The following is a 21,877-nucleotide window of genomic DNA, read 5'->3' on the forward strand; positions in this document are numbered from 1 at the left end:
TTTGTAAAAACACCGAGATAAACATATGCTGTTTCTGTTGAAATACCCATGTTAATCCATTTTAAGGACTTAATTCTTTGACAGTCCAAAAACTTTTGATATTAAAAACTAAAACAAATGACTTTTGTATATGTTTACCGTGAAAGAGAACTTCCTGGTGCAAAAGATTGCCATTCATTGGAAACACCCGATTGCAATCAAGTTTCTCGGAGATTTCGCGACAATATCCCAAAAACGTGAGGTCAATGTCGCACGAAGGTAAGGTTATGATGATATTTGACACATCGTCTTGAGGGGATACACGTTCACATGATGCATACTTAAAGATTTTCAATGAGTTTGCTTTCAGTGTGTCACGAATTCGACAATATTCTGGAGTATGAAATCCATTAATGCATTCCTTTTTAATAGCGACTTTTTCATTGAAAAGTTTTAGTTTTTGCTTAAATAAGCTTTGAAAAGTTCTCACGAAAGATACATATATATTTGTACCATTTCAATTGGCTTTAAAAAGTCAAAACGCACAACAAACAGTACATAAATTTACTATGAGTGGTATTAAACAAACAAACAAACTAACTCTAAAGAATACGAACCATGACAAAATTCGGAATTAAACCTTTACACATCTATAATATAATCTAACAATGTGTTTCTCATTAGTTGTGACTACCGTAGTTAGGTAAGTTTACTTATTATTTACAAACATTTCGCAACAAAGACTCTTTGTAACATAAACTCGATTAAACTATAAATAACAGCATGCTATGTTGAGTCGAAAACTAATTGTTATCGTGCGTTTGGTGATTTTGTTGTTGTTTAAAGTCATAATAGGTGTGCATGTAATAAAAACAATATGCAATGCTCTCAGGAAGCAATAGACTTGTTTTCATCAACATTGAAAAATGACCGTTACTGCCAGAAGTCTTTGAAGAAAATTATATGAACGTTTTATCTACCAGCTTTGATTGGATTCGCAGCAACATCCGGAATCAACTGTACGGCGGTTATACATACCCGTGATATAGAACTTGTTTTAAACTTGAAGCAACAAACTGCGATTCTCAATATGTCATTATAATTTCAAAATAATGTATTTACGTATTCTTAACAACACATTCTAAATTGTCGCTTGCACGTTTGTTTTTACTGTATAAGATGTACATGATGTATGCACTGTGAAAGTTTCGTTTGACATATAAATTATCCAAAGTCATTCAGTCGTGAAGTGTCAAGTTCTGTAGGCGAGCGTGTTTTGTCCACAATATACGCACTGATGACGCTGCATCGATACGTGATGTATTACACCTTAGATATAAACCCAAACTGAATACGCAGCCTGTCACTCGAGCGTTAAATGTAAATCATTGTGTGAACGCTCTTTATTAACCACGATGCACCCTTTAATAACGCTCTATTAGTATGTGTTGTATATTACCCTAGATATAGACAAAAACCAAAAAGTTTTCGGTGACCGTGGATGTGCTTTACTGTCTAAGGTTTATGTATTTGATAATGGAAAGGATAAATGTTATCCGACAAATATATTCAAACGAATTTTTAGGGAAAAAGAAAAGAATATTTTTAGCATTAAATTCTGTTTTTACGGAATTCGATTTAGTAATTCGTCAGACTTTAACACAAAGTAGCCATTTTCAAATCCTTCTGACTTTATTAAGTTGTGATCTAGTTGAATAAAGACTCTATTTGATGAGACGAAAAAGATTCCTATTGTGAAAATGCACCGAATATACAATAGAAAGTATCGTATCGTTATTCAACAGTAAACATAAGCCGCATAACGAGAGCAGCAGAGTGGAATTTAACTCAATAACAACAAATTGAATGACAAAGCCTGTTTCAAGGTATGCAAAATTACTGACTATGTCCAAAGGTATATTTTTTTTCTGAAATCAAACGTTACTGTTGCTTTTAAATCTTTTGTACGCTATGTTTGTTAAATATTCTTAATATTTACTTATTGAATTATCGATGTGAAACCTGGATGGCTATATGGGCGATGAAAACACGTCTGCATCACTTAACAGTAATACGAATTCATTAAAACAATATTTTTGATGTATTGTTTGTTATTTATTATTAAAAAATCATTAATTTTCATCTGTTTAATTATAATTCTACATAAAAATACATGACAGATATAGTAAAAATAGTATTTCCGGATTCGCTCTTTGAATACACTGCGCAATTCTGTTTTGAATGTAAATTTTAGTGTTTTTTTTTCCATTTGCGAATTTGACAGCACAACTTATCTATGTTTACTCAAAATACCCTGCAAATATACAATATATGTACGATGTCGGAAAATATTAAATTTATTTGTACCAGCTTTCGAAATAGGACGAAAATCGATGCTCGTCGAATTTTTCTCCTGTTTTGTAGCGAGTACAAATGACGCGTATATTTCGGACAATGTACATATATTGTTTTCATTGCGCAATTTACACCCAGCTCCTTTTGGTTTAGTTGTTCCAATTCAATTAGGTGTCACACTTTTCAAAGAATGAGCATAGTTTCAACGCGGACCGCAAAGAGGACCCCCAAATAGAACTGTCACACAAAATGAATTATTCACATTACCGTTTGCTCCATGTGAAAGTGGAGTTACAGCAGAAGACTTTATTTGTACAAGTACAAAATAAAAACTAATTTGAGTACCTGTTATTTGTTCATTAGTTGGCTGATTACAGGATAAACATAGACTTGATATTCTAGTAGATGAACAATGGCAGAATATTTAGAATAAACTTGAAATATAATAAAAATAGAGTGAAATGAAGAAATGATACGAAGCGAGTGTGTTTGAATTATATTTTAGTTATTGCTTTATTTTATGTTGACAAAGATAATGGATAGCGTAATATTGATAGCGATTTGGTATATGCGCGTATATTTAGATGCAAATGCAATTAAAAAGACACACATTAAAATCTTCCATTTTAATTTAAACTATGCAGTCAGTGCAAGCAATTCAAACGGACGTTAAAACGGATAAAACAAAGGATATTTGTAAAGTATTGCTACCTGAATATTCGAATCCGGTACTGCCACTAAGTATTAAACTCGACATTTTTTTTAACATGTATCGATAAGTACGTAAAATCAATTTAATCATTAGACAACGAAACATATTCTTCATGAATAAATTAAATACTAATTAAATCATGTGATATGTTAAAAGAGTAATGAAGATATCATAACCTCGATTGAATGATACAAGCAACTTTGAGACAATGATTGTCATTACTAACTTTGCATTTACTAAAACGATATTGTAATACACTTTTGTTAATTATTATTTCAAAATTGTTATCGTTTCTATTGGAAGCAATGCATATTTGGAATCTACTGATGTCATCGTGTTTTATGGTATGTTTGGGAACACGACAGGAATTGTCAAATACTTACATCGTAGATTCAAATTTTAATGATCGTGTTGGTACTCCAAATAAACTTCAGGAATTAAGATCTGTATCTTCTGTCAAATGCGCATTATTGTGTTCCCAAGCCAGCGGATGTGAATCGTTTTTCTTTCATGCAAACGACTTGAAATGTGAGTTGGTAACTTCTATTCTGAATGACTTGACGGCTACAACTGTATCGGCTAATTGGCGTTACTATAAAGGGGATATACCGGGTAACTATGATGCATTTTTGTTTCTTATTTGTACACGCTTGATAAATCTTGTTAATTTTAGTTTAAAAAAGAACATTAAAGAATGTTCATTGTGTCAATTTTAGAAATGCAATATCGACGAAAGCTTAGTTTTGTCATCATTTGAATATTTTTCACACTTCAATTGTGGTTTTCTTTAAAAGTGATTATTTTATATGTTGTATCTTAAGGAAGAAGGTATGTTAAGAGCACTCGTTTGGCCATTGAAATTGCAAAAATGTAGAAATATTTCGTGATAATATTGATTTTATAAAAAATGTGAAAACGTTGATGTAATGTGGACACTTTAGTCCCGAAAGTCACTTTTGAAGTCGCAATGATGTCATTAACATGTCGAAATTTACATATATGACGTGCAATAAACATATTACATGTACAATTAGTTTATTTTTAACATCTTTTGTTGAGCTACAGATTACGCAAAAGGATATTTTACACACATCAATATCATTTTCAAATATGTTTTTTAAGGCAGGTCATATTTGTTGTGAAACCTTGACCCATATCAAAATATTATTTACAAAATATCAAAATAACTCACCTATATCAATACTGATATCTGACAAACAAATGTCTTATCAACACATGAGAGAGGATTTTGATAAATGTATTAAACTTTTTGATTTTCTAATAAAAGAGTCCAAAACGGTGGCCTTGTCATACATTCGCCTTTACAATATCATAGAGGCAAGTAAGTACTTTAAGAAATACAATTTTCTATAGTAGTTTGTCCTTATTTGGATATTTGTATTACGCAGCTAAGTTAAGGATGTTCGCTACTCTTGTTTTTGACTTTATGTCAGATATTCGGAATCCTCCAGATTATCCATATAGCGTCAATAAAAATTTTGCCCACTAAGTCCTAATTTTCTTTTAATAATTTTATAACAGTTAGTTTTAATAGCCATTTCTGAAAATATGATAAAATCCTTGTTATTTTTTCATAGTTTTTAAAAGAACAAAGTGCCAATGTTAAATGAAAAATCAAGAGAGAATCATTTCTCGCCACATTTTCAATGGATTATGTCTCAAAAGGACACGGACCTTTCATTTTTTTCTATTTGTTAAGTTATGTTGTTTTCATACTATCAATTTATAACAGTCTTTTAAAAGGTTTAAAATTTTGAAACAGAGGAGCGAACATCATTAAGGTCGATTGGTCTATCATCAAGCTTTTTCAAATGTACCTATTAAACTGCAAACAATGGTTTATAATTTATCATAGACATCAGGATTACAATTGTGTACGCCAGACGCGCGTTGCGCAGAAGAGCATTGAACGGGTGCAGTTTTGTTGAAAATCAAATCAGAGTGCTATCATCTGATTATTCTTAATTGTCTGTCATCAAACAAAAGTACTCACACGATCAATATTTGAATTATCTACTTTATAAGTGAATAATACTGGTTAAAGATGAATATGTACAATGGCTTCAGGAATTCCTGATAGTTCGTGTTACTTGGTAAATGTTGCTGCTTGTGTTGTATTTTACTGATTGACAGTTTAGTAGCCATATAATTGAATTCTCCAAGGTTAAGAACCATTGAGTCGGGCCGGTTAGAATGAACATACAAGCAAGTTAAACATATTTTAAACAAAATAGTTCTTACGCATAGCTGTAACTTGTCAATATTTAAACTTTTGGGTAATTTTGGAATCAAAATTAAAGATGTAGGATCACTGTAGAAGTTTCTCTTGGAAAACAAAACACATTTATCAATTAGAAATAGGAGGGCATTTGCCCTGTTGCTCAGCATAAATAAATTTCTAATACTTGTGAACCCGTCACTCGAATAACTTCTGAACTTCCGTTGTTCTAATCTGGCAGTTGCCATTTTGCTTACATACATCCGTGATTTCATTTTGATGAAATATAAACATTGTGTTAAGAGGCTAAAAGTGTCATTCACTGGTGATTAAAATGATAATTCATCAATTTACGAGAAGTACTTGTATAGAAGTATTTATTTTACTTACAGTTGTGACCTGTACCAATAGTCTGACAGTTGTTGGAGCAACATTCACGCCACTGCAGACTAACGCAACAGCGGGTGAAATTGTATCTTACCAATGTGTTCCAGGCTTTGAGTCGATTACGAATAATGGAACCGTCAGTTGTCAAGGAGATGGAACATGGTCAGCTCCAAGTGATCCTTGTCAAAGTAAGATTTCTTATTAAAATCCCAATGAAAGTTACAATAAGCCTTATAATTTGTCTTCAACATGTTTATGAAAGCAATACATCATTTACATTCCATTAACAATGATTAAGGGGACGTTTTCTTTGTTGAAATGTATTGTTCTCGCTTTTTTCACTGATTCAAAATCTTTACAAAACTGCATTTTAAATAATGATTTAGGTATCATGTAATCGACAGCAACACAAAACCCGAAAAAAAAACGGAGTCACCAATTGCAACATTTCATATCTGTTTACGTTTTAAATTTGTAATCACTGATCTTCTTAACACTATAAAAATATGATTGGTTTTTTTTAAGTTGTAGTGTGTATAACTTCTTACTACGCATTTAGGAAATTTTTTTTTTATGACATCATTTCTAGAATGTGGTACGTATAGTGCGAACTACGAGAAAAGAGCTGGGAAGTATTTCTATCCTCCTCAGACGTTGATGTCATGGTATCCTAGTACAACAGGGTCAGCAGGATCGATTACCTCTACCTATTGTAAAAGCTCATGTACCAGTAGACCTGACTTCACATGTGTTGGTGCCTATCATAAACCTGGCTACTGTCTTCTTGTTTGGATCAGAATTGAAGAGGATATTAACCTTTACGATCCGTATTACTATGACAACCCGGATTACGACGAATTTATAAGACTGTGTAATTAAATTGTAATATTGAAAGATTATCTAATTTTGTGTAAACGTTATGTGACATATTTCAGTCTTTTCTATGTTGTGATGTTATACTATTGTTTCAGAAAAGGGACAAGGTTTTGTACCATTAAAACGTTTATTCTCGCTGCAAATGTTTGCACCTGTCATAAGTCAGGAATCTGAAAACAGTAGTTGTCGTCTGTTTATGTAGTTCATACGTGCTTCTCGTCTCTCTTTTTTATATAGATTAGACCGTTGGTTTTTCCGTTTGAATGGTTTTACACTAGTAATTTTTTGGGGCCCTTTATAGCTTGCTGTTTGGTGTGAGCCAATGCTCCGTGTTGAAGGCCGTACCTTGACCTATAATGGTTTACTTTTATAAATTGTAACTTGGATGGAGAGTTGTCTCATTGGCACTCATACCACATCTTCATATATCTATTCAAACACTTAATATTTTTTTTTTCTTAAAAAAAAAATAAAAATAAAAATAATATATCCAGTATTGACACATCTAAATTGCTCTGTAGTGACTGCATGCATCATCTACACCTGGTAATGTAACTTTCATCACGATTAAGTTGATTAACCAGAAAATGGTGACTATAAAAAGATTGTTGTTTGAATTCCTGAATCATATGGCGAATGGATACTAAGCAGTGTTTTGACAAAGGGAATGGAACGGTAGGTAATTAGATTGAAAAATATGACAATCAAATCTACGACTGCTAACCGTGCTCAGGTCGCTGAAATTTTCAGCCTGAACAATTCATTATTGTACAATGTTGTATACATTTGTCAAAAGTGACACACTTCCTACTAGAGGTCGGTCATTTCTAAACGTATCCATTCGTATCAGATACTTTGACGTATACGTATCTTGAGATATGCCAAAACACAACTTTTGATCCAGAGTTTTAAGTCAATGATGCGTATCAAAGACATCTTTATTTCACGGGAACCTAAAACAATTGCACACATTGTATCCAAAATGGCGATTGTGGTGCTTTGCGGGGTACTATCACTGACTAATAAGAACGGATATGGAACACTGGCACGAAGATAGTTAAATATCCAATGCAACAAACAGAAAAAAAATATACAAAGCATGCCTGACCATTGGTTTACAATAATCCAAAAAGTTAAATATACTATTCTGGTCAGGTTCTATGAATACAATACATGCAATAAATAAGAAAAGTTCTAAAAAATTATTCCATCGTTCTACTTCACTTTCTCCTATATTTATTTATCACCTTGAAGGACTTGTAATTTTCGAAATAATGGACTTGATATTTGGAGCCAAAAAATCACTGACCGCATCCACCCTTTGAGATGGCTTGTCACACTTGCTATCCCTCTTTTTAATTTCATGCCAGTTAAATAGGTTTTACCTTTCCTGATAAAGAGTTCAGTTCGCTTCTTTTCTTAATCTTGCATCACCTTATATTTGATATTGTACCATTTGGAAACTTCAAGTTTATCGCCTTAATTGTTTTTTATTTTGTGTACTCTAAAAAAAGGTGCGTTCAATTCGGCTATGTACTACATGTAGATGCGAGATAGTTGGACTTTGGAATTCATTTTTTACATCAATTAGTGTCATTTACCTCGGAAGTGCAACACCTTTACATCTTCAACTCAAGGATAGTACAACATAAAAAATTGAAGCAAATCAATTCGCAAGTATGATCCGAAATCTAAGTGAGGCATTTAAAAATAAACCAGATGCAAATTAATCAGTTGCCTCAAAGTTCCAAAAGTTCGATCTCCGTTATTCTCTAAATAGAGTAAACCTAGTTATAATTACATTTGTGGTCATATTATCTAAGTATATCTCCAAATACGTATACGTCAACGTATCTGATACAATTGAATAGGTTTTCAAGTAACCGACCTATATTAGAAAGAAAATACACAAATGCGAAACAATACTCATTTTATTTTCAGTGTAACCTCACCATGCAAAATGTATGTAAATGACTTCTTTTGACTGCTATCAATACCATTCAATCGTCATTTCATCATACCTTGTAATTCAGAAAGGGGATTATAATGTTTTGGGTTGTATTTCTTTTCACAAGAGTATTTCTAATACCGAGTATACAGTAATAACGTTGCGTATATACACTTAACGGTTGTCAGTGTGTGCATAAGTCAATAACCAAATTTTGAACCTTTGCTTGATACATAGATTATGAAAGTTTTAAAATATAATAAAATCTATCGACATATTTAAAGTTGACTTGCTGGATACAAAACTTATCCAAAAATTGTCAAAAACCAAGTATTTTTTGTAAAAAAATACAACGACAACTTCATAGACGATGTCAATAGTAACTTAGTATCACTACTACCCCTTATTTGCAACCATTTAACATAAGGATCATGTAGAATGTGTCATTATTTTTTTATATTTACAAAACAGGTTCGCTTAGCAAATTCAACCTTAAGTGTAAACAAATTTCAAGTTGAGTTGCTTTTGGAAAGACATTTGTGGGAGTGAAACAAACATGGATTAACCATATAAAACGAATCGAAAAAAAAAATAAATAAATAAAATCTAACAGACGGCTGTGAATAGGAACATAATTTATGTTTGAAAGCTATCGTTGCTGAACATTCTATAAAAAAAAAAGAGCACAGGGGATTTCAGAAACGATATGAAATATTTAATTATGTGTAAGGCGTGTATGTATGTTTATTAAGTAAACTCAAAATTTGTAAGTTTAAACTTAAACAACGCTTAATTCAGTTAGATTGTACGAGTGATAGATGAAAAAGGACATATAATACCAAAGACAAATATGTTTCTTAAGCTTCAATTAAAAAAAATGCTAGAAATCTGCAGTGTTGTTTCAATATTGATGTAAAGGAAACGTTTCCATCAGTAATTAATAGTTGTTGAAAGCAGCAGTACATTTAGTGCGTATTTATTTGATGTTGCTTCAGAAAACATATTGTTTAAAAAAAAAACAATAAACATTTTGCTTCATTGATAATCAAGATTTTATCATTAATCTTATTATAGTTTTTTTTTTTTATTATTCAGACAAACTCAATTTATGATTATGAGTAGTCAATTTAATATATCATACAACCTGTACGCATGCATTTAATGCTTTGATTTCCCCAACCTCGAGCCGATCTGAAAAGTATTAGCTTAAAAAGTTCAGAATTGTTATTAATTAACGTTATTTTTTATGTATTTTCTTATTGTAAATTCAGTATTGTTCAGACATTTAGCTTGATATTGACTGGAAGCAAATTTTCTGAACAATGACTGATTTTGCAAAGACAAAACTAAAATTATTTTTCATTTTTCGAAAAGGATTTATTTTGAGGACTAATCATTCCGTTCATCGTGACCATGGAAAACCGCAACAAGCAAAATCAATAAAAGATATATTTTATATGTTGTACGACCTTGTAGTTACTGAAAATGTCATTTTTCACGGAAAAGATGAAATGAAGCGTAATTTTATATTCAAATATAACAAAACTAAGACACTAACAGACCTTCTAAAATTCAAACTGGTCATTTTTCCGTGCGTTCATCGTGTATCGTGCGTGTTGCGTGCGTGTATTTTGCGTGTATCGTGCGTGTACCAATTGTGCGCTCATCATTCATCGTTCAGTATGTTTTCCGTGTAACGTGTGTGCATCGTTCATTCATTCTTAACCGTGTAACGTGCGCTCATCAATCATTCATACTTAATAGTGTATCGTGCATTCATCAATCGTGTATAACAGTGTAACGTGCATTCGTCAATCGTTCATCTCTAATCGTGTAACGTTCATTCATTGTGGTTTTATATGATAGTCGGTTATAGAGCTCACCAAAGCTTATATTTTTTCTGTTATAGTGTATATATATGTTCTGACTTTAAATAAAATTTACATTTTTACTTACTTTCTTGTGAACTCTTAATCAACTTTATCGTACATAAAGTTCATACAGATTCATGACTTTTTGTATAAAATTTATTTATCGTCTGTAAATTTGTCGTGTTTATTCAGTGAGTCTTGGCTGGGACTGACACATTTTAATATAATGATACATGTTCTACGTACAAACAATAACATGATGACATTTCTGCGACAGAACGGTTAAAATTGGAATTTCTATTCAACTGAGCGAAAATGGCAAAACAATATACTGTTATTTGTTAAAAATATTCTGTCAATTAAAAACAGAAGTGCTTTGGCAAGATTTAGATGTGGGGTAGCTCCACTAAAAATAGAAACTGGAAGGTATGAAAGAAAAAAAGTCCACGAGATGACATGTTTTGTAGCTAGCTCTACTATTGAAGATGAACTTCACGTCCTTTTAAAATGCCCATTTTGTAGATTTAAGACAAATCATGATACATTAAGCTAAACATTTTAAAGAACATTTAAACCTATTATCAGATAGCGAAAAATTTATATTTTTATTTAATAACGACAATGTTGCTGCTATAGTTACCAAAAACATCAACAATATTTTATTCAAAAGAAACGATATCTTATTTCACTAGTTCTTAAAGAAACAAATGTTTTATTTTCATTTAGTATAGATGGACACTGTAAATTTTAAATGTAGATGAGTAAAACTATGTTTATATGTATATACTGTGTCTTAAAAGTATCTCATAAATCTTTTTAAGATTGGTGCATACAATGCAAATGTTATAATGTTTTATGTTTATTTCTGTGAATCTCATTTTATGTTTGTATGTGGTGAGACTATAATACAATATAGAATCTAAAAATATTGTAACTACAAACTTTACTTAAATATATACTTGAGTCCGAAAATTAAAACCAACAGTGTCAGAATTAGATTTTTAATTGTCCCTCAACGGGCGTTTAATGCCATTGATATACTACAGCACCAATCGCAATAGACATGTTCATATGTTTTGGACATCTTATCAGTATTAACGTTCAACTTGAGTTATTTTCTCCAATGTTGAACTATGCTAGATTATAATTCTTCGCTTATTTGGTAAATTAATATTCTACTAAGATATTTTCAATCATTTAAGTTTTGATAAATACCATTACAAATATCCTATTTGTCTCAGTTTCTGATGGTCACATGCACATGAGGGTATTCCATTAAGAAAATACAATATACAAGGTTATCGGGTAAATGTAGATTGCGGATTAAGATGTTAGATGTCAAACTTGAATTAACAAACTGATGCGAATTTAACACAAATATGTATTTTCTCTTCAACAGTGTTTTTATTGTCTCTTCTATATTTTCATTTAAACTAAGCTAAATACGTTTTGTGGCAAATGAAATAAAAATAAACATTATATGTATTTGAAGGCATTTTGTAATTAAACAAGTATAAGATCAGGCAAATCTATCACGTATTCCTTAAGAATGATTTTAAAATTGAGGAACTTTTTAACTTGAAATTGTGATTACGGGTTTAAAATACAGTTTTTTTTTTAATTTTCGATCTGATAAAAAAGTTAAATATATGGTATTATCATAACAAGTCTTTATTTGAATAGAATTAACTTGTAACACTTTCTCGGATTCATCTAGTTCATGATTGTATATTCGGGACACCGTTTTTAATGTATGTATAAAAGATTAATAACCGACAAAATAATTTACAATAGTACTTTGTTAACCTTCTAGGATTATTCAAGAATGACGGATTTTTTTTACCATGGTGGTATTTTTTTATTCCGTTACTGAGGATATGTTTTGTCCTTTACGAATCCATATGACAAATTTGACTTCAATAGGGATGTCTACTAGAAAAAACGGTAGTTATTATCCGATAGGTTTTTTAAAATTTTTATCGGATATAATAGTTATTTTGAAAACTACAAATAATTCATTGAAGTTTCGTATGCATCTATCAAGATCCAGCAAATTTTGTCTAGTATAAAGGATTGCCTTGGTTTTATAGCTCAAAACGGTATTATTTGTTTTGCTTACATTGGTTAAATAATGAAATGTATGTTTCAGAAATTGACACAAGTTTAATTTCCGCTTTGACTCCCGAGGACACTGTCGTTTACAGCAAAAGACGAAAATCTACACATGTACGTCCTTATAAAAAAGAAGATGTGGTATGATTGCCAATGTTCATAATTATATCATAATTTTTGTTCTCCCCTAATAATGAATATATAATAGATGCCACTGGACGTTAAACGATCGACTATTGATTCATCCATCTTATCCTTTTAGTTTTGTGATAATTTGCATATCAAATACATGAAAAACTGCAGATTTGCACTAAAGTTTGGAGGCGGAAATTATTGCACATACATGTATAAAACACTTATTTACATCCCTACATTTTGATCCCCTCACAAAACAACACTTTATAAATTTCTAGGAACGCTCAATGCTAAATATTTGAAAGCCAAAGAATGTATCAAATAGATAAGAGTGTAGAGCTATATGACCAATAAAGGACCTACACATTCACATCATTCTTTGTAAATATGTGTCTGTCCAAAGTCAAAGGCACGTAGTTCAGTGGTTTTTGTAACTTCAATTCTGTTATATATTTGGGCTTTTTTTTTGTGGTAAGATTGCTTTGTTATAAAGAAGGCCGTTAGTTTGCTCAAATGAATTGTTTCATATTTTTTTCATGTCGGGACGGGGCCTTTAATAACCGACTTAACGGTTTCCGTCTTTTTTCATCATTGGAGGTCGTATAGATATAACTGCTAACATTCCTCTTGATTTGAACTTTCTTGAATAGTTGTCTCACTAGCAATTATACCACATTTTCTTATTTTTAGGCCAATTTAGTCTGCTGTAGCTGAAACCTACGTTTCTTAAAAAAAAATCTATTATATTAAATTTATAAACTGACAATTTAAGAAATGTTTGTCATAGATATCTGTTCGTGACATACATTGTAAGTATCAAATATTTTAGCTATGAAGATGTGTAAACCCTTAAATAAACCTTATGTCTTTGGGCAATACCTACGGGAATTAAAATTATTACTTATAATAAAAACCATTATTAGAAAATCGGTATAAAAGTGTTTGTTATTATCAAAATCAAGTAAAAAGCAGTGTATATATATGTATGAATCGGAGGTGTAATGGGGATCATGAAGTTTGATGGTCACGCGTGAAGTGCGCTGGTCTGTGCCGTAGTGCGATGAGCCGTTCGATTGTGTGCGATGGTTTATATAACGCGGGATACCTATAGATTAAAGTCTACAGATGTGCAATTATTATGAGCAGTATACTTGTTTCAATGTCAGTATGTAAAGCATTTACTAATGTTATGGTCTATGGATGTATTAGTTACAGTTGCATACTAATGGAGAGATTGTCCTTTTTGATGTTCTGCATGTGGAAATTATTCTTGCTTCAATATGTATCTTAGCTTTGTTCCTCTAATGAGATCCTCATTTACCGTTATATTATAATAATAATAGTTTGTGGACCCGTATGTATTTAGGGAATGACATTCTGCATCGTACGTAAAATAAAAACTTTCGTATATTTCACGTTTCAGAGTCCTACATGTATATTGAATTTTAATCAGAATTCAGCAAGTTGATAACAGCGCGGGTTATGCTTAAACCTCTCATTCTAGATGTCAGGTAACCAACTTGTGTTTATGTTGGATTGCTGTCCGAATACCCATTCATTTTATATATATATATATTTTAATTTGTTTTTAGGGATGCATCCAGTTGCACCTTTTCATTTAAAATATATTTCCGTGACGTAACCTCAAAAGATTAGTCACTTCAATAAAAAAAAATTAAGAGAAAATGAAACCTCTTCTCGCATGTTGCACTTTGGGTAATTGTTATCTTCGACAAAATACTTCCTTGAATTTCAATTTTGATATAATTATAAAGAAGCCACAATTTGGTTCCAAAAATAAAATGGATATTTTTTTAAAACTCCTAAAGCTAGGTAAAGCCTATTTCATGATATAGGCTCTTAAATTCGGCAACTGTTAGAGAGCGACCGTGCGAGGGCTCAGCCTGTATGGCCATTCGAGGTCGTTAAACTTTCATCATCCTTTTAGAGATTTTTTTGAAAATACGATGGTTTTTGCATTTTTACTAAAACGTAATCAAATATAACTGGTGGCCTTCGGCTGTTATCTGCTATTTTCGGGTTTTTGTCTCTTTGACATATTCCCCATTTACATTATCAATTTTAAATAAACGAAAAATATTATAAACAAATGTATTCTTGTTGTCAGATCAAAATACATTTAACAAGCCAGTGCGTTTATACATGTTATATTCTACTGAATTTACTATATCAATAATTTTACATTCGTTACTATTACGTCATATATATATAAGTCCTGTGTCCAGGTGAGAAATAACAACATGTGGTTTGTATGTCAGGTGAGAAGTGACAACGGGTGGTATGTATACTAAACTGTTTATCGTCTTCCATTATACATGAGGGTGTGGATGGGGGGTTTACAGAATAGAACATCATTGACAAAAAAATAAAGAATACAGAAAATAACCAAACAAATATATAGAAAAGAGAATGATGAGGTACTAGAATATATTGAATTAAGAATAATCGGCAAAAGGTATAACGAACAGAAAAAAATGCCTAAAATGATAGAATGCAAAAATAATGAATCCCCATTCAGACCCTCATAATCTGGCGATGACTCTTAGCTTATGGGCAATTATGGGTAATTATTGGCAAACGATACAGTTTTAAACCCACAGTGATTTTTCACGAAAGTACACATACAAGCTAATTTTTACAATATCAATTTGAATATGCTATAAAAAAAAGGCAACAGTAGTATATCGCTGTTCGAAACTCATAAATCGATAGAGATAAAAACAAATCCGGGTTACAAACTAAAACTGAGGGAAACGCATCAAATATAAGAGGAGAACAACGACACAACAAAAAGACAACATTAAAATGTAACACACACAGAAACGAACTATAATATAACAATGGCCATTTTCCTGACTTGGTAGAGGACATTTTAAGAAAAAAAATGGTGGGTTGAACCTGGTTCTGTGGCATGCCAAACCTCCCGCTTAAATGGCAATGTCAAACACAACACCAAAACGACAACATCACATGACAGGACCGACCACAAAACAAATAAATTGGAGAACATATAGGACAAAGAAACACACGAATAATAGCTAACAAAAGGTACTAGGCTTAAAATTAAATACGCCAGACGTGCGTCTCGTCCACACAGTGACGCTCAGATGAAAAAAGTTTGAAAGCCAAAACAAGTACAAAGCTGAAGAGCACTGAGGACCAAAACTTCCAAAAAGTTGCGCCTAACACGGCTAGGGTTTTCTGCCTGGGACAAGAACATCCTTATTATTTAGAATAATTTATAGTTTTGCAAACAGTAAATTTTATAAAATGACAATATAATAGATATACATGATAAAACCCAAGTGGGGACTAACTACAGAATGAAAGCGGATACATTACATAAAACAACTTAATCCAACACATAAAAATACACAGCCGAGTTATCCAAAGCCTCAACGCACAAAGTGACGTCACATTTGAAATTCTAAAAAAATATATCTTCATGTGCTAAATTTAAAAGATAAATGGATTTGAATTTTTCGACATTTACTTAAAATTTCGGTTTCTTGGACATTTCTGTCCTTTGAACAGACATCCTTAACCTTTCTTGTTTCAAAAGATAAACATACGCGAACTTGATATTAGGAATATTTTCATTACAGAATTGGGCTCTACATTTGTGTAACAATTCTTTATTAATATTCAATTTTTGTTAGAAGAAATTGATTTTGGAAAAAAAAAAACCGGCATTTGTGTTGTATATTTATTTAGTTGAAAAAAGTCGGTTATTTCTTCAAAAAAGTTGGAACGAATAATCTTCATACAGTATCAAGCCAAACGTCATTTTTAAAAAGAGGGGTCCATGTGCCCGTTTTTAAGCCAATGGTTAAATCTCGAAAAAATGCATCTTTTCTTGATATTTCACAGTTTGATGTCACGAAAAAAAATCCATTTTACGGCAGCAATTAATGTGTCGATAAAAAGAACGAATTCTACAATATATAAAGTTCTGTCAAAAAATCATTGTTTAGGTACATGTAAATATCATTAGGGTCATCCGAAAAAGTTATAAGACTAATAATAACATACTAATTCAATTTCATGCAATAAGGTTTTAATGCTAAAAGTTTTAGAAGAAATAGTTTAATGTCTGCTTATTTAGATTAGTTCTGCGAATTGTTTTTGTCTGCAAAAACATCATAGAGAGAGATAAAGAGAATGAAAACCAATTGAATTGAATGGAGAATGTGTCAAAGAGACAACAATCCGACCAAAGAGCAGAAAAGGGTGCGTCTAAACACGGCTAACGACTCCTTAATACACTAATTACTTATAAAATGCTACTAAGGACTAAATTTTAAAGGGGTGCTATACCATGTAAACAAATTTCATATCATGGTAGAGATTGATATTTAATGCATAAATTCAAATTTAATCAATAAAAAATCGCAAATAATAATTCAACAATATTTAGGCACGTGCCGGTTTCTCTTTGATTTTACCGAAAATCACCCAACCATAAGACACGTGTCAAATTACATAACTAATTACACTATTATCTTAAATCAATGAAAAATTAATCATTTGCATAAGTAAATAACCCAGACATTAGATATATTTATCCTAAAAATATTTTTTTGATTTGTTTAAAAATCATTTAATATTCATTGGTTAATAATTAAATGAAAAAATATAGAAAATTGTTAAGTGTTTTATAAGGAAGGAATAAAATGTTTGTCCCGAGAAAAATAGCCCCTCCCCCTACGAATGATCATTACCTAAGTGGGGGCTTAAATTTAGAGACCGATCGAGAGGCCTGACTGCTATAAACAACAGATGACGAACAGCAAACAGTGGATACATGAAACACGACGACGGACACAAAGTTATTGCACTGAATAATTTCAACTACCACATGATTCTATTTGAATATTGTAGTTGAAGCGGTGGCAAATCCTCGGGTTTTACCATATATAGGTACACAAACTTAAAACTCAATTTATTTTTAGTTGAATAATTAAAATTTAATTTGAGATCGTTTTTTTTCAAATCTCCTTATCATATTAGATATGCGTTGTTATTTTCTTAGCTATTTTTTATTAATTTGTACGAATCATATTTTTCTGACAAAATTATATCTTTTGCTCTAAAGTAACACATTTGATTCTGATTATATAAGGAATATTGTAACTTAAGTAAAAAAAAAAAATTACGATTGTTTAATCAGTTGTTATGTAAGTTCGCTCGTGTCACTCGGATCACTGATTTTCGGCAAAAATATTGTTCAACTACTCATTTATTGGTTGTTCTTTTTCTATAAAAATTGGAATTCATGTATTAGAAATCTATCTCTACCATAATATGAAAAAAGTGTACAAGTAACACCACCCTTCTAGTCCTTAATGGCATATTATAAGTCTTTAGTGCACTAAGGAGTCCTTAGCAGTGTTTAGAAGTACCGGCAGAAAACAGCTGAAGGCCACCAATGAGTCTTCAACACAGCGAGAAAATCCCGCACCCGAAGGCGTGTTTCAGCTGGCCCCTAAACTAAAATGTATTTTAGTTCAGTGATAATGGACGTCATACTAAACTTCGAAACATACAAATATTTTATAAATTTCTGAACGTAAACTGGTCCTGGGGGTTGGAACCCTTTTTTGACGATTAATGCTTTTGAATGGGGACATATGATTGGAACCACCCCTTTTATCCTGGGTTGAGAACCCTCTTTTTAAAAATGGCTGGTATCGCCACTCTTTAAAATGTAGCAATTTATAAATATTTTTTTATCTTATTTAATATTAAGTAGAATTATAAAAATCGATAAGTTTTATAATTTGACAACACTCATTGAAATTGGAAATACACTAAACGATATACGACAATTAATTTATTTAAGGGGGATCGAGAGTATAAATCCTTTTTTTTAAACATAGGATAATCCGATTTCGCTATTTTTTTTCTATAAATGAACTTTATCATATACTTAATCATGTTAATAGAAAAATACAATAAAAAAATGGGGTTACCGTTTATTTAAGCTCACAATCTGCCTTCGAAAGAAGCATGCATTTTTGTTAAGGTACTTTTTTCCTGTTGAACTAATAGGAGAAACATAGGTAATACCGAAATAAAAAAGGAACTAAATTACAGAAATCGCTTAAATTTTACAATTGTTTAGTTAAAGTACAACTTATTTGAAAACAATAATAAAAAATATAGGTCACCAATGAGTTAAAAAAAGATATTTCAATTGTAATGCCAAACAATGGCATTTTTGCACCAAAGGGAGATAATTTGGAGCTTTTTCAATGCTATAAACATTTAAAAAGTCATCTGGGGCCAAAACAAATCGGATTTTTTTTGGTTGATTTTTGTACTATATCATAAAGTATCAACTAATACTAGTAGTGTAATAAAAAAAATTTGTAATGTAAAAAAAATGTAAAATTTTTTGCTGAAATTTTCGTACCCTCGAGCCTCCTTAAGACATGGAATGTTTAGTAAAATTGTCGACCACTCATCACGGAAAGCGAGATATCTAAAATGTGTACACACTTATATATTTTCATTATCATACATCAATTCTAAATACAATCCAAATAAAATGGCTTTTAGAAGCGTGTATTAAGCGCTGATCGTTCATTCGTCAATGAATCATTCACCGTGCGTGTATCGTGCGTGTATCATTCATCATTCATCGTGCGTGTATCGTGTGTTCATCATTCATCGTGCATCGTGCGTGTATTGTGCGTTCATCATTCATTTTTCGTTAATCCTCCGTGTAACGCTCATCGCTCATCGTGCGTGTATCGTGTATCGTGCGTGCGTGTATCGTGCGTGCGTGTATCGTGGGTGTGGACAGTTTGAATTTTAGAAGGTCTGTAATGAAAGACACCAAACATATTAAGCGAGTTCCAGCAACACAATAATGTATCTTAACCTTAGAAAAAGCATCAATCACACAAGTTAAAAAAACATCATGAATAATAGTTCATCTGAATATATTAAATACAAGATTTAAAAGACTCAAACTTTAACAAATGAAACACCACTGTAGTAAAATGATTTATTTTATAAAACAGAACTAAAATTGCATGTTGGTGTGATAATGGTTTATTCGAAAAACGACTACATTCATAATGGAGCAAAGCAAATTGCTACTAACATTATTTAAAATCTAGTATCTTAAATTTTAACAGTATTTATTTCGAACATTGTAATCTCGTTTGAAGCTTAGATGAAGTGAAACAAAATAAATTATGCATTTGTAATAAGATTATGAATGCTAAAGAAAGACATCAAACGTATATATAATGTGTCTAAATGCATAACATTGTTTCTCACCGCTGAAACAAACAGAACTAAGCCCCGTTAAGTCGACTTAGGTGCGTCTTAAATAACACTGGGATTACAGAATATTAAATATGAATAATAACTTTTTTGGAATGATTATTTCTATAACAGAGATCAGAAATTCAAACAGTAATGATAGCACTAAGAACTGTCTTAGCCATCAATTAACAATTCAATAAATTCTTATTGAACCAAAGAAACCATATCGTAGTTGAAAATGATTTACTTTTTAGAGAGATCACAAACAGGAACAATAGTGATAGCACTAGCCTCAGACACCACAAATATATCTGTCTGTGCTTTCATGTAAAGTATTGTAGATGCTACCTCGTATGTAAAAAAAACTAAAGTTGGCAATATAGATTCCAATGTGTAACTTATTATAAGTTATTAACAAATTATTTGTTAAGATATTTTCAACACATATACAAAGCACAAGATTCAGAATTAAATTGTATCCACCACATGCGCTTTTCATTAATTACTTTTTTTGTACCGTACTTTTAGTCAGTTATATTTGAAAATTTTGATACTATTTAAGGCAACACATTCTTTCAAATAAGACCGTGCAAGGGCTGTATAGCCAGTCAAGGTCGTTAAAAACTTCCATTTGTTGTTGTAAATAAAGAATCATTGTTAGAAGAATGTTGTTTAAGCTGTAATTTGTTATTTGAAATTAGTTATCTAGTCCACCGGACCACATTCAATGTATGATAGTTCATAAGTGAAAGAGGTAATGTATTTCAACGTTACGCAAGTATAACGCATTTGCTATTTATAAAACAATGTTTTGCTTAACATTGAGTATATACTTATATACACACATTGTTGTCAATATAATGGAATTTTATGCGACTGTCATACAAGTGAGAGGTTTAGCTAGCTTAAACACCAGGTTTAATCCACCGTTTTCTACATAAGGAAATGCCTGTACCAAGTCAGGAATATAACAGTAAAAGTGTTGTTTTCCATACGTTTGATGTGTTTGAGCTTTTAATTTTGGCATTTGATAAGGGAATTTCCGTTTTGAATTTTCCTTGTAGTTCGGTATTTTTGTTATTTTACTTTTTATCAAAACCCAAAGTCCTATATCGCAAAGTCAATCTTAAACATCACATTATTATTATCCTTATTTTCATACTGATCGTTAATTTTGAATCAAACCAGTCAAACAACAAAAGACTCAAACTATCATTTATTTTAGCGAATAATAATTCTAAAAAATAAAAGTGGCTTCATACGAAATTTTACTTCAACATGTTCAAAGCTAATGAAAATGGTTCAAAATGGAATAGCCTGCCTTGGAAGAGGGACAACATGGGGTTAACGTTAAACAAACCATTTCTACATGCGCACCAATCTCACCTGTGTTAATCTAGACAATATATCCTAAACCTAAAACACGCAATAAGAAGAAGACCTGCACAGTGCAGCAACAAACATGATGACCACTATCTGTTTGGAAATGATTATTCTTTTAACAGTGATCACAAAATCAAAAAGTAATGATAGCCCTAGACATAAGTTAATATAATTACTGTCTTAGTCATCATTTAATAAACAAATGCTTATTGAACCAATACAACAACATCGTATTTGAAAAGATTGATATGTTTAAAGAGATCACACACTGAAAGAGTAGTGAAAGCACTAGACATACACAATACAATTGATGTACTTTCATGAAAAGTATTGTAGATAGTGATAGATGGATGCAACCTCTATCATCTGTTAAAAAATTAAAGTTGGCAATATAGAATTCAATGTGCAATCTATCGTCAATTAATAACAACTTAAAAGCTATTTGTTAAAGGGGCATTAGCTGTCATTTAAACAAAAAAATTGAAATACGATTTGTTTAGTGCCAAACATAAATAAAAGCGGAATAATGAAATAAAGTTTCGCTATAAACATCGCAAAAATCAGTTAAACCTGTATTCATA

The 21,877-nt window shown here is 31.3% G+C and overlaps 1 protein-coding gene across 1 annotated transcript; it reads left to right on the forward strand.

The window, feature by feature from the left end:
- Window positions 1-3,852: 3,852 nt before the first annotated feature.
- On the forward strand, window positions 3,853-7,046 carry LOC127715930 (uncharacterized). The gene is made up of 3 exons (XM_052222038.1): window positions 3,853-3,874; window positions 5,678-5,860; window positions 6,262-7,046. Exons 1-3 carry the CDS (start codon window positions 3,853-3,855, stop codon window positions 6,549-6,551), a joined length of 495 nt encoding a protein of 164 aa, XP_052077998.1. The 3' UTR covers window positions 6,552-7,046.
- Window positions 7,047-21,877: the final 14,831 nt, after the last annotated feature.

This window comes from Mytilus californianus, unplaced genomic scaffold, assembly GCF_021869535.1.
Source record: "Mytilus californianus isolate M0D057914Y unplaced genomic scaffold, xbMytCali1.0.p SCAF_9, whole genome shotgun sequence".
Classification (NCBI taxonomy): Eukaryota; Metazoa; Mollusca; class Bivalvia; order Mytilida; family Mytilidae; genus Mytilus; species Mytilus californianus.

What these genes read in the sequence shown, in the direction of transcription:
- LOC127715930 (XM_052222038.1), top strand. Translation starts at nt 3,853, where the DNA reads ATGTTGTATCTTAAGGAAGAAG. An exon ending in GTTGTATCTTAAGGAAGAAG is followed by an intron (nt 3,875 to 5,677) that starts GTATGTTAAGAG and finishes TTTTACTTACAG; the next exon opens with TTGTGACCTGTACCAATAGT. An exon ending in TCCAAGTGATCCTTGTCAAA is followed by an intron (nt 5,861 to 6,261) that starts GTAAGATTTCTT and finishes CATCATTTCTAG; the next exon opens with AATGTGGTACGTATAGTGCG.